This window comes from Cuculus canorus, chromosome 3 (assembly GCF_017976375.1).
Source record: "Cuculus canorus isolate bCucCan1 chromosome 3, bCucCan1.pri, whole genome shotgun sequence".
NCBI lineage: Eukaryota > Metazoa > Chordata > Aves > Cuculiformes > Cuculidae > Cuculus > Cuculus canorus.
In genome coordinates, this window is record NC_071403.1 from 17,663,417 (window position 1) to 17,677,966 (window position 14,550).

Here is a 14,550-nt window from a genome sequence, read left to right on the forward strand (position 1 = left end):
TGTATAATTGACAGACTAGTTAAACTAAAAATCATAGCAACAAACAAAACAAAAAAATGTTTTTCCTGTTATGTTTGTGCTTTTAAAGGCAGACCATACACATATACATAGAACCATTTTTTTGGATATTGGATACATACTGTTATTTAGGAATGTCTCAAGATTTTCTGTTGCATAGTAGTGGTGAATGGCAATTTGTTTCTGTCCTGACAAATCCTTTTTATGTCTCTTCTGTTTCAAATGTGAAGAAAAGTGAGCCCTTGAATGGCCTGGAAGCGAAATGAGTTACAGTCTATTTTGTGTCTTACTCTATTAATTTTTAAAATGTTCAATCTTAGATTATAGTGGTCTGAATAACACATAAATGTTCTGTTGTAAGCAATAACTTCTTGGGTGTGACATTTGCAGAAGTTTCTTCCATTATTAGCTATGAATTTCATGGGGAAACTATCATTTTTGGTGCCTAAAGATCATGCTTGAAGTATGTGGTTATGTGATATGAATAAGTGTTACTCAAATGTTGAATTATTTCAGACAAGTTTAGATTTTGATGTTATTTTCAGGTGCCTTATAATTCTAAATCACAGTATAACTTAGCCCCCTCTCCCCCATCATTCCATTAATCCCCTGTCTCTAAAGCCAGTCAGAAAACTGTTTGTAACACTCAGAAGGGTAAGTTATCTGAAATTATTCACTTACTTTACCCACTAACACCCCCAAAAACGTCTTAAAAATAGAGCTGAGGATTCACCTGTGCGAACTGAGTAGCTCATCCCATGATGGCTAGATGTGGCTGTCTGATGTTCCTCTGGGTAAAGGAACCCAGAGCTGGATGAGGGAGACCAATGGACATAGGCCCGGGAGCTGGGGTAGACTCACCCCAAGGTGATTTTTTTTCCTCAGGGAGCAGTGCATTTTGATCTGACTGCCGGCTTGATTGTACCCCTTTCTAGGTTAATCCTGTTTGGGAAGCCTGTTCCTCTAGTTCACATGTACTAATGCAAAGAATAATGAAGAGATCATGCCTGCACTTCTGTTAAAGACAGAAAATTATTGTTTTCCCTGTCAGCCTGCTGCTGACACTAGTGCAATTCTGTCATGAGATAGAAAAACCCAAATAGCAACCACGAGTATTTATTTCCTCTGAAAACTTAATTTGGTGTTGTATGTAGCCGTGAAAGCAACTGCTGTGCATTCAGGAGCTGAGCTATTTGGTTGTGCGTAGCTAACAGCGAAAAAAGAAACAATGAAGAGGTAAGAGGCAGAAAAGTTTCTCCTGCGAGCTAAACAAGTGCTAGGGGAGGAAGGGATGCTTTAGTGCCAGTAGTGGACTTGTAGAATTGTCTTTGTTTCTTGAAGATGTCACGTGTTTGACCTCAACTTGCAGACTTTGACAACGTGTTACTGGTATGAAAGTGGGGAACACTAACTAGCAAGGTGTGTAAACAGCCCGTTTGTGGTGTTTCAGGGCTTTTTTTTGAAATGGGAGATTTTATAGCTTGTTAAAATGACTTTAATGAGTGATTTAAGTTCAGATGCAAGTTTCATGGCTTTAATGGATGTTTTCAGTTTTTCCATAACAATGTATTATTTGAATTGCTTAGGGGATTTGACCAATAATGGAAAACGTTTGACCTTTGGAAGGGCATTAAATATAGGAAGTTTCTGAGTGAGAAGAAAAGGAACTAAAAAGGTGATCATCTGAAACTGGTGTTTTGTATTTTTTTTCTATTTAGTGGGAATTATTTCCTCTTTACACGTTGCAGTGTCAAAACAAAGGTGAGGCTTACCAGAAAGGTATCTTGCTGTAGTTAATTATGTGATATGAGCTAATGCATTGAATCCAGTTGCAAAACAGTGGGACTGGCAGGTTGGTGGAGTGGGTTAATGCTTATCAATCAGATTTATCCTGGTTCTTTCTGTTAACCTGTTTATATCTAAGGTCCTCAAAGGATCTTACACCACCTCTTATTTCTCCTTTGTTTTCTAACACAGAGCTGTACAAGACAGTTCATGACTTCTTTTGTAATTATTTCAGCAGATGAATAATTATGCAGCAGCCTTCCGCAGGTAGGACCTCGTCAGGGCTGTGTGTCCTTTATCCTCTCCCTACATGAGAGTTACAAGGCTGGAGAGAGGGCGAGGTATCCCTTTCTCAGGTAGGATAATCTGGAGACACAGTCCTGTTTGACAGTGACGTTAGCTGATCCTGCCCTCTGAGTGTACTTCCAGTATCAGATTGTGGATTGAGGGGTTTGCATTGGAAACTTGTCACTGGGTGCCATCTGTTGTTAGGGTGCTGAACCCTGGTACTAGAAGAGCTTGCAAGGGGCTACTGTTTCCCTCCTTAACACTGAGTAAAACACACAAGTGGAGCTTTGTTAATAAGTAGTTATTCTCACTAATTTGAGTATTGGATGTTATTTGATGGATAATTTTTGTTCGTTTTGTTTTCTGTCATATATTTTGGCATTAGCGGCTAGGATTATACTGGTGACTTCTTTCTGCTTTTGGCCTGGTACTGTTCCCAATCAAGGAAAATTTCTGTTTTGATTCTAAACCTTTCTCCTACCTAACCACTGGTGTCATTTCTGTGCTGATATTAACAAAAATATTACTGATGAAACTCTAGCTGCCAATATGCTTTTAGTAGAGCGCATTTGCTTTAGGTGATCTGCTGCAGCACTTCCTGAGAGCAACAGACTGCTGTGCAGGTTTTGCTAATGCACAGTTGGCCAGCATTCCCACATTTCTAACAGTGTCTAACATCCCCTTATTACTAACTGGATTTAGATTTGTGGACTGAGATTTGTAAAAGATTTGAAAAGAGGAGAGAGATGGTGATAGTGACAGTAATAGAAAGGAGGTGAAGGAGCTGTATGTTCCCTATAAAATCTTTAGGAAAACCACTGTTTCTGGAATTATAAGCAAGTGTATCACTATTTATCAATAATTATCTGGTTTTAAACAAAAGATTTTGAGATTCCAATAGAATTACTTTTCCAAAAACTGCTTTGATTTTTGTGTTGTTCCTAAGGAGGATCTGTGCTGCCTTTATTTTTTTTAACATTATCTTTACAAGTAATTATTCCAGAAAAGGATTCTTTTTCTCTAGAGTAAGAGTACCTCATTAAACTCACTCAGCGTAAGGCTCTTCTTATGTAGAAATGAGTCTGTATAAAATGTTAAAGAGGAAAAGGCCTCCTTCAAAATCCATACTTCATTACTTCACTGTGTGTTCTAAGTATTAAGGTGGAAAGTTATTTAAGATTTTGATGATGGTGATTTAACACAAAATTAGGTAAGATACTATGGTTTGTTTGATTTATTAGGGATACATATCCTTAAGAATGTAGGACTTCAGCATGTTGAGAGTGAAAGAACCTTTTGCTTGTCTATGTTGTATTATTGCCCTGTGCACTAAGGATTTTGCTCTGCTTAAAGTACAGTAGTCACCTTTAAAACAAAGTAGCAAGGTGACTCCCTTTATTTTGGTAGTAAGTGGTGAAAACATACTACTCAAGTAGCTTTTCACACTCCTAAACTTCCTTGAGCTGTAAAAATTCGGTCTCAACTATTCCCATTCCAGTTCCTTTTAATACTTGTCTACTTATTAGTTCATTTCTTTTTACTCTAAATCACTGGATTTAGAGTTGTGGGCTCTGATTTGAGAAGGGCGTAGTGGTAGAGTACCGGTAAAAAAAACAGCTAACTTTGAAATAGCATATCATGGGAGTAGAAATAAACTGAGCATGATAGAAAAGAAGGTATTGATGGTGACTCTCTAATGCTAAAAGGCACTCCAACATTCATGAAATTCTGAAATTAAATACCTTCCTCTGCCCCATACGGGAATGTTTGTCCTTCTGCAACTTCCCTGAATGTCGTGTGAAGGAAAATGTTAGTACTGACAAAGCATGTCAGTGAATCACAAAGTGAATCTGTATTTGTCCTTTTCCAAGAGGAAGGTGAATTGTAAAGCGTTTGCAAAGTAATCTCCAGAGATATCAAAAGGCTAAACCAGCAGTGAAAGCCATTTGTAAGACATCTTTCTGCTTGCTTTAATTTGTGTCTCTGCTCTGCAGAGGAACTTTGTTAATAATGGAGCTTGACAGGCACTGGGTACTATCTGGGTGAAAGCTCTGTTAAGAAGATGAAATGATCGGGGGAGCACCTTTCTGATTCAAAGACAGAGATTTTGGAGACCTTACTGTTATTAGTTACACTTCTTTCAGTGTGGTTCCAGGTATTTAATTTTATTCACAGCTTTGAAGGCAGTTCAATGACTTGTATGGTCTGTATTTGTAAAACATTTCATTTGATGTATAAAGCAAACAAGAGTATCGCACCAGTTTGACCCTCAGAGTTGTTGATCCTTTAAGGCTGAGGTAATTAACTTCTGCTTTTCACTGAAATTTTTATATATGAGTGGGAAGGTTGTTTGAAATAGATTGTTTTACAAGTAAGAAATTTTGCAAAATGTACCATTTCTTTAATGCATAGCTGCTCTAAGCAGTGGGTATGGATAGTATAGCTCAATTTCTATGGGCTTGCCCTTTCATTAGCTTTAAGAGTACACTGGAGGCTTGGAAAATGTTTTTGCCCTGATGCAGGGCAGAATGATAGTCTTCCAAGTGGAGAACTGTAGCTTCAAACATAGGTAGGTAGATTCCAAGGAATTTTTTGCAGTGTTATCCTTTGTGTTCTTTGCATTTCAAAGTGCAGCTGGTTGGTGTGTCTGAATGGACAGTGTGCAAGGAATGTGCAGGAATTGTTTGTGCATTTCAGAAGTTTTTGAAAGGTGAAAGATATGTAAAAGGCCTCTAATGCCTTTTGCCCTTCCTCACTATTTGTAACAGAGCTGATAAAAGAGTAAAAGTCTCCTTCGCTTATTTTGCTAGCCACTTGCATCACTTCAAAGCTGTCTGCATAGACTTTTCTTCAGGCTTGAGGCTTGCTGTAGAGTTAGAACTTCAGGTGCAGCAGTGCCAGGTGTCCAAAACCAAAAAATAACAACCTCAGAAGTTTTATGTTGTGAGATACACTTTTTTGTACACTTTCAAGAAATCATATGTATTGTGTTTAAGCCATATGCATTCTTCAGTCATGGGCTTTTGGGTGTTTGGGGGGGGAGGGGTGAGGAGTCGGGTTTTTTTGAGGTTAGTGTTGTATTTTCAGTGTTATCTTATTTGTTTTAGTGAAGGTAACATTTGCATTTAAAATTCTGCTATGATAAGTCTATTTGAAGTGCTTTCTATTTCCACAATTATTCTTAAACACTGCCTGAATTTTATTGTTACAACTGGAGTGCAGTGCATATATGTTTTATTCTCACATTGTGCACAGATGCTTATATTTCTACTCTATTCCTTGACGATTTAGGAATGCACTAAGAATAAAATAATTGCTCTCATAGTTGAACAGTTTACAAAGACAAGAAAATTTGTGCATAGTTTCCTTAATAGAGTCATAGTGAAGTTACTTTTTTGTTTTCTGTTTTTCTAATACATTAGAAATCAAAGATGGAAGAGAAAAACAAGTTTGGTATTTGAAAATATCAAAACTAGCATTGGCTTTTGCAATTATCCACTCAAAACCACGAGGGAAGAGTTGCAGAGAATACACTGAGCACCTTGCCAAAACTGTATCTGAACAAGATTTTGGATGGAAATCAAAAGTTGAAGCACTGGAAGCTGAAGTTCTTCGATTACGTCAGGAACTTCTTTTGCACAAGATCTGTCCAAGATTCTGCTTGGAAAACGGTATGTTTCTGAAACAATTTCTAACTATGTTGCTGTAGCAAGGGAAAAAACAGCTGTCACGTTGCCTGCACTGTTTCCCTATGCCTAGATAAGCGGGTCTTTAGTGTACAGCTTTCTGTTTTTCCCAAAGCTCTGAAGTATTAGAACACTTAATTCATATGTAATGGAATTGAGCTTGAGAAATTGATGCTTACTCAGAATTTATGGGTTTAGCCTTCAGAGTCAATAGGTATCATACAAAATAATTCCAGACGAGAGTATCGATCAAAATATTACTCTATAACCTTGGACATATTAGTTTGTAAGAATATTTATAGACCCTATTTATATATGTAATATGTCTTAAAGACATATCGCATATTTTTTTACCACTTTAATGATGCTTTATATCATAAATTAAACCTAATATGTTGAAAGAATGAGTCCCTAATATGCGTAACAGGAAGGCTGGGCAGGCAAAGGACTGTATCTCTGCTATTTCCATTAATGTATTTAGACTGGATACTGTTGAGTGTTTATTATCACATAATGGCACAGGATGAGCTTGGAAATCAGGCAGTGAAGGATGTCTCTAGGCTGTAGGGAGACATTTCCCCTAGGAAATCAAAATGTATAGCTAGCTGCTTTATGACTTGAGATTTTTAGAAGGTTTCCTGATAAAAAACTTGATGAGTCTTTATTGGAATGCTTTTGTACTGCAATGGTAGCTTTTTTATTGCCTTGTGAAAAAGGTCTGGATTCTAACTTTGACCGAATGGGTGGATGTATTAGCCTTTAGCTCAAAGCTCTTTTTTTTTTTTTAATAGTAGACCTTTCTCTCTAGAGAATTGATTTTATGACTATTTATACTTAATTATTGTTCGTGTGTCTGTTCTTTGCAACTTGTTCTAGACATGATGTTTATTTAAGAGTAAGAGTAACTTTCAAGCTGCTGTTTGCAACAGATGTCTTTAATGTTTTGAAGAACTGGTTGCATATGTTCAGGAGAGATTTATTAACATCTGATGTCTGAAGAGGGTATTCTAATTGTTGATTAAATAGAACATTTCAAACACTAGAGATGAAATCAATTAATCTGCAGTTTCTGTATTCCAAGTCTAACTTTTTAAAGCCTCTCTTCCCCAGGCTGTTGAACTAAGCAATACTGATACCTCACTTGCCAAAGAAGCTTCTTTTAGTTGCAAGATAGTGAGAGAAAAGCAACTGTAACTGGCAAATAACACCTCTTCCAAATATGTTTGATTTGCATTGCCCTAGTCACAGTGGAGTGTGTTCACAGATCTAAAATGTGGTAAATCTTGTCTAAGCTTAGATATCTATAGCTGCATTAAATTTGCTGTGCTTTCTTTAATTTGCTGTGCGTTATCTGTACAAGGAAATAACATGCTTCCTGTATAGTTTATGGTTCACTTGACCAATTGCGATATTCACTAATATTGTTATTGTTAGTTTCCGCGAAAGATGTCCCTCTCCATTATGCTACCAGTAGATTGGCTGGCTTAGAAAAAGTCTGATGATTCCCAAATCACTTCAGTAAGCTGTTCTTCATAGGTAGCTCTTTCTGGTTTTAATGGTCTCAGCAGCCTGTTCAAACATACTTTGGATAGCTGAACAAGTCTTATTTTTAGTGAAGCCAAACTTTACTTTCAGTCTACATTTAGCTAATGGAATCATAAATAGCAGAGATGAAATATGTGGTATCTACAATCCTTCTATATTCCTTCAGTTTCTCCAGGGAACAAAAACACCGCCCTACTAATTTGAAGGATTAGTGTGTAGCTGCTTTTCCCATTCAATGCTCACTTACATTTGTGATTACACTGTTGATAAACCTTTTTAGTCAGGAAACCTTCTGACATTTATCTGTGGGGGTTCACATCAGCCCCACCTGCATCATGTGCTGTCCAAGAGGAGTGGAGCATAATATTCTTCTTCGTTTTGTCTTAACCACTTGGGTGTAAGAGAGCAAAAATGTGTGGAAAATCTTAACTCTCTCATAATTTCTATTTCTTCATACAGGTTTTCCTTATAGCACACTTTTGAACTCTTGGAGTCCATCTCTGAGATGGCCATTTTTGTGGTATTTCTTTCTTTTGACTGGGTGGTTTTGGATGTCTTTTTTGTTGTTGTTATTTGTTGTGTTTTCTCCAAACCTTGGTATGATGTGAACTCTTCTGATAATAGATTTGAGCCGTGTGTTATTTTGGAAAGAAGATGTTCTTCATCAGACAGATGTAACTGCTGAGTGTGTATTCATGGGTATAGTTACATTGGAGAAAAATACTCATCCTCTTGCTTTTGAGTAAGGAAAGATCATTACTGATACTTGATGGGATATCTGTTGGTGAGATCTGTACACTCTTCTGGTGATCAAGTTAATGACATACATTAATAGCAGAACACTTGTGGCTGACATTTAAAGGGAGATGGTCATAGAAGTGAAGCCTACCTGAAACGGGCCACGCCACCACTGACATCTGCTCTGGAAAAAAAAGTTCCTCTTGTGTGTTTTGCCAGTTCTGAGATTTTTCAAGCCCATGGAGATTAGAAGCTAAAGGGTGACTGCAACCGAACTAAGAAGGCATTGGGAGTTTGGATCTAAGTTGAAAGGAAAAGTAGTGTGAGTTGTGTTCTGTTCTGTCTACCTGAAGGCTGAGGGTGTTCTGCTTAAAACAATGCAACCTCTTAAAAGAATTCAAACCCTCATCTTTTCTTTGGCTTTTTTGTGTTCTGCTTAACAACTCCATAAGCACAACAATACCAGGATTTCACAAAAATCCACCAGTGGAAGATCTCACACAGTAAGGATCAGATACTGTGTTTGTGTTTGCTGCTGCCTATTGAGAGCTGAAGTGTTCGAGTCCTTCAGCCAAGGTTCACTTTGCAGCTGTATCTTCCCTGCTCTATATTCAGAGCTTTCCTCTCCCACCTACTGTTTGTAATAATAATATTAGGTCTTTCAGAGGCTTCAGGAAAGATTAGAGACTGCCTGTGGAGTTCCATTTCCCTGATGTGAGAAATTTGTAAGCTCTTTGAAGCCTGTTTTGCTTCTCCACATAAAGTTGCAAACAGTATGGATATGCAAGCCCATGAAGGAAAAAGAACAAAGTATCAGTTTTTAAAGATATGGTGTCTAAATTATTTTTGTTCCACCTGAATATTTTTTTGTCCTTGGAAACCCTTAAAATGTTTGGGATTCCTCTTTGAGGAGAAGGAGGGAAGGAGCATGCATCAGTTTCTTGCCTTTCTTTGATTCAGATTGAAATTTCACAGAAAGGGGAGAGAAAATCATTGTAGTTATTCCAAGAACAAGAATTTAAAATACTCAAATGTTCTGTTGTCACTTTGTCTTTTCATGTAGCTCCAAAGCAAAGAGTCTTACAAAGCATTGGTGAATTGATAGATTTATGGATTGAAGCACCTGTCCTCGAAGACAAATTTCTTAGCTGTTATCAACTCATCAAATCAACAATCCTATTGTTTCTTGGCAGCTCTGTTAAAGAGATCTGAAAAGCCTGCAGCTGTTACTCCAGCCTAAGAAGGCATAAATGCAATACTCTACCCATTTTTGCCAAGTATGTGTTTTAGGAATGACAGTTTAGAAGATAGATGTTTATCGTCTGCGTTGCTTTAGGCTGATACTCTTGAAGAGTTCTAAACAGTCATCCAGGGTATATTTTTAGCTGAGCTTGTATTGAGTATGCGTTCTCTCTTTTTTAGCTTCACCTTCAATCTTGGTTCATATTATTCCCTTCTGATGCCGTGGATAGGAATTTTCTGAACTGCTTGCTCCTCTAATTACAAAAACAAAAATCAGATTTCCCCCCCTGCCTTTTTTTAGAATTAGTTTATTCTTCGTTTTATATGAATTTTGACACAAAAAGCTGAGACTGACCCTATAACTTGGGAACCAAGAGTGAGAGGGGAGAGACAAAGAGACAGTTGCAGAAAGTGTTCTAACCTGTCACAGTGAGACAAGGCTCAACTCAACTGCTTCACTCGGTACAAGTGGATGCATGTTCAGATATAGACATTTGCTTACCCTCAGTCAGAAAATGTTGGTGTGCACCAGCCCACAACGCTTTGCGTGTGAATCAGTTCTTAGCTAATGGCTACCTCTTCCCAAAGATCAAGTTAGTGCTCAAAGAAACACATTTTTTATCAGTAGAAGATGTGAAAGCAAAACCGATTGAGATCCTCAACAGCTTTTCAGAAAATGATCTGTGGAATTGCTTTGAACATTGGCAGCATCATATGCAGCTGTGTATCAGGTCAGAAGGGGACTATTTTAAAGATAGTTGTAGTTGATTTTCTTAATTTGTTAAATAAAAATAATTACAGGCACAGTTTTGCCTGTGGGACCTCATAGATTACTTACAGTAGAATTTAATTTGCCATGCTCTAAAGTCTCCCTCCTGTGTTCTAGGCCTCCACCGCAGCATATGGCTGCCAGCCCACTCTACCACAGTGCCCATATGTTTAAGGAAATGCTGAACTCTGAGTCAGAATGTGATTAACGTGAATGATTTTTAGCTGTGTCCTGAGGCTGTGTTTGACTTTTCAGGATACTGTCCCCTAAATTCTACTTCCTGTGTCAAGACATTTGAAGCAACTTGTCTCTCTTTAGGGAGTAAGAGACAGAGATAAAAAGAATTTTGTATCTCCTGCTTAATTCCTTAGCTTAGTGTGTTTCTTGAGGCATTTAGTTGTATGTGTAGAAAAAGGGAGCAGTTTCCTTTGTAGATTAGCATGAATGAAGACATTTTGGTCTCCTTTCTTCTTGTGGGTAGCTCAGGCTTGCTGCCAAAAGCAGAAACATATAGAATTGGAACCAATGAGGTCATCAGCTGAAGTTAAACTGCTTATGAATGATACGCAGCTCCAGTTTACCAGCAGCCTTGTTTAGGGCCTTAAAGTACAGCCCCTCTTTCCTTTCCATTTGCCTTTAAGTCATGGCTTCTGTGTTTCTTGTTCAGTAGAGAGAGGCAGAAACTCTGGATGCTCAACCTAAAGCCCCAGCATTTCCTTGGTAAACAAAGGAGGTCTCTGATAAGTCCTGGTTTGATGAGATCAAGAAGAGTGATAGCCAGTCAAAATCTTTTCTCAATAATTTCAAACCTGTGAAAAAGCAAAACTCTCCACTGTGACTTAAATAATTTTACTTGTGATGTTTTCTCTGCCCACTTACATTAAAAACAGCGATGGGAGAACATGATTGATCATAGATTTTGTGTTTAAGCTCATTTTCAAAGAGAAACCAATCAGATGAATTCAGAAACATCAGATCAAAAACATGCATGGATTCCTCAGCAAATAATGTTATCTACAACCTCATAAAGGATTCTTCATCATTAGTCAAGGGAGCAGTAGTCCAAATCAGGCTGAATAATACTGGTAAAAACATTAGTCTATTAGGAGAAATTACTTCCCTCCCCAGAAAGAAGATGAAATAGGGTGAAAAGTTTACAGCTGCCTGAATTGCACTTAGCAAAGATTTTGGTTCCAATGGCATACTAGTAATATAGAGTATAAACTAGAATTTTCATGTTGTTGTGGTATGTTTATGTAAAGGTTATTTCTCCAGGTCAGTATGTTTGTATGAGCTGCTCTTAGAGTTGTGCTGTCTCCTGTTACCACTTTTTGTAAGCAAGGAATGCAAAAGAACAACAGTTGCAGAGGAATTGTTAGCCCTGGTGGGGTACTTTGGGCTTCTTTCATTTCTAGCTTCTTTTTTCTGATTGTGGCCTTTTCTCCGTACAAATCCATAAGGGCAGCCCAGTCTAACTAGGTGTCATCTCAGCACTCTCGCTAAGGCATGATGGAGTCAGACAGACGGTACTTCAAAAATGAACTGTCATTTGACGTCTTAAAGGTACTTGTGTACTCCCATGCTTCTGCCAGCAGTACTAATGCAGATAGGGAGCATTGCAAGTAATGTCTCACAACCTAAAAAGTATTCTATTTTTTTAGCAGGGAAGCAGGGAATTGAGAACAGATATGTGAGATGACAAAAATGAAGTTAAAATTTGTTTAGCACAGATTTATGGGAATATGACTCTTGGAATATGATGATGAGATAAATCTGTTCCCCATAATTGTAGTGACACAATGGGGAACTTTATGAAAGCTGAGGCCTTTTCAGGATAATTAAATAAGTTAATTTGCAATCTGGAAAAAGCACCAGCTGGAGTGTAATGATTCATTGAAATCTGAGAATACTGCTCCTTCCATGGATAACAGGTCTGTTTTGATTGTGGAAACTTTCTTCCTTTGAAAGCAGATGCTGTCTATCTTATCAGATGGCATTGCTGCAGCTGTTCTAAGCACATAGTTGTGGCAGAATGGTACAAGAAGCATCCTTTTCTTTCCAGGTTTCTGTACAAGGAACCCATTCAGAGGCAAAACCAACCCAATTGTCCCAGCAAGAGGAAGGGTTTGTTATTATTTTTTTAAATTCCTTGTCTAGATCAAGTTTCTGTTAAGATGCAATGCGATTTTTAGGAATGAGGTTCATAAAAGCAAGTGGGATCCATAATTTAGTGTAGATTAATTTCCTTTCCTCTGGCTAACAGAGTGATAGTTTTGGGAAAACTGAATGTGTATGGTAAAAACGGGTTAAGGAGTGTGGATTGTTTTGCCTATAAGTCTACTGTGGGGAGCTAAGGATCAGTCAAATTTGTCTCTGGAGGTACAGAATCACAGAAGTGTTGAGGTTGGAAAGGATCACCGGAGGTCATGTTGTCCAGCCCCCTTGTCAAGCAGGGCCACTTAGAACCAGTTGTGCAGGACCATGTCCAGACAGCTCCTGTCTAAGAGTGGAGATTGCACTATCTCTTTGGGCAACCTTAACTCAAACTTAGATTGAGTTCCTCAAGTAAATCTTTGTTTGTGGGCTTCTAGATATATAAACAAAAAACCCTAGATATTTATTACATGTTGTATTCAAGAAAAGAGATGTTTTTAGGAATGTGTACCCTAGCTGATTTCTTAGGGAGTTCACCTAGAATCATAGAGTCATAAAATCATTAAGGTTGGAAAAGACCTCCAAGATAAAGTCCAATTGGTGGCCCAACACCACCATGCCTACTAAACCTTCTCCCAAACTGCCATGTCTACATGATTTTTGAACACCTCTAGGGATGGTGACTCCACTACTTCCCTGGGCAGCCTGTTCTAGTGCTTCACCTCTCTTTGACTGAAGAAATATTTCCTAATATCCAATCTAAACCTTCCCTGGTGCAACTTGAGACCCTTTCCTTTCATCCTATCACTTGTTACTTGGGAGAAGGTACCAACACCCGCCTCTCTATAGCCTTCTTTCAGGTAGTTGTAGACAGTGATAAGGTCTTCCCTTAGTCTTCTGGGGGGAGGGGGGGGGGGGGGGAGGGGGAGGCGGAGGGGGAGGGGGAGGGGGGGAGGCAGAGGGGGAGGGGGAGAGGAGAGGGAGAGGGAGAGGGAGAAGAGCCCCGGTTCCCTCAGCCACTCCTCATAAGACTACAGAACTTTCATCAGCCTTGTTGCTCTTCTCTGGACACACTCCAGCACCTGAGTGTCCTTCTTGCACTGAGGGCCCCAAAACTGAACACTGTATTGGAGGTGCGGTGTCACTAGCTCCATGTACGGGGGAACAATCAGTTCCCTATTCCTACTGGCCACAATATTTTTGATACAAACCAGGATGCTGTTGGCCTTCTTGTCCACCTGGCCATGTTGCTGGCTCACATTCAGCCAGCAGTCAACCAGCACTCCCAGGTCCTTTTCCACCTTGCAGCTTTCCATTTACTCTTCCTCAAGACTGTCGCGTTGCATGGGGTTGTTGTGACTAAAGTGCAGGACTCAGCACTTTGCCCTGTTGAATCTCATACAGTTGGCCTCAGCCCAGCAATCCAGTCTGTTTGTCCCTCAAGCAGAGCTTCCTACTCTTGGCAGACCTCATTTCAGTCTTCAGCTCATTACTGCTGCACCCAGATCATTACTGTCTGCATTACCAGTTCAGACAGGTAGTCTTCATTGGTAATGTTAATTTATTTAATACCTTAAAACATCTACTGTCTAGCTTAGAACTCCAGTTTTAGTCATCTAATTGAGGTGGTCGATATTGTAAAGCATATATTAGATCTTTTGTCATGAAAGCTGCGTGATGAGCATTAAGTGGCCCAGATCTGTATTTTCGTATGCCTGATTATTGATCCTTCCATATCTCTACTGCAAGTATTCTTTATTTGACTTGAACTACAGAAGATTTGTGCTGTGTTCTGCAGAAATTCCCTAAAAATGAATATTTATATCTTCAAAATCCTTCTAAGTTCTTACTGAATACTAAACGTTTAGGTACTTCATTTAAGAAAAATCCCTAACAAATTGAAGTATATGCTTCTAAGCCTTCTGAAGCTTAAATCCTGACATTGAACAATTAATTTGAGAATTTTAGATACTCAGTTCTATATTCAGTGCTATGAAATTATTTCTAAATGGGACAAAGTATGTCAGCATGAAATACCTTAGCTTTAAACAGAAGAGCTTTCTTTTCCAGGCTGACTATAAAAACACATGGAAATGCAGAAGTAAAACATGAGGTGCGCAGCTTCTAAAATGTCGTCATTTGGAGAATCCTGGGAGCTTTTTATTTTTTTTTACTATTATTATTACAAAACGTTCAAATATATGAGACAATATTTTTTTTCTTTGAGATATATGTAAGTATGGCTTGGTTCCAGATCAGTACAACAGTGGTGTGCTAGACAGAGGAGTTCATGAGAGAGAGAGAAAGTTGTTTTTTCTCAACCAG

The 14,550-nt window shown here is 38.5% G+C and overlaps 1 protein-coding gene across 4 annotated transcripts in view; it reads left to right on the forward strand.

Annotated features, from left to right (window-relative positions):
* The window catches only part of MEI4 (meiotic double-stranded break formation protein 4), an 81,747-nt gene that overhangs the window by 12,939 nt on the left and 54,258 nt on the right, over positions 1-14,550 (forward strand). For all 4 annotated transcript variants that reach the window (XM_054064152.1, XM_054064151.1, XM_054064150.1 and 1 more), the window contains one exon: positions 5,514-5,762. In XM_054064152.1, coding sequence (XP_053920127.1) covers positions 5,514-5,762 — 249 coding nt within the window. The remainder of the gene's footprint in view (positions 1-5,513; positions 5,763-14,550) is intronic.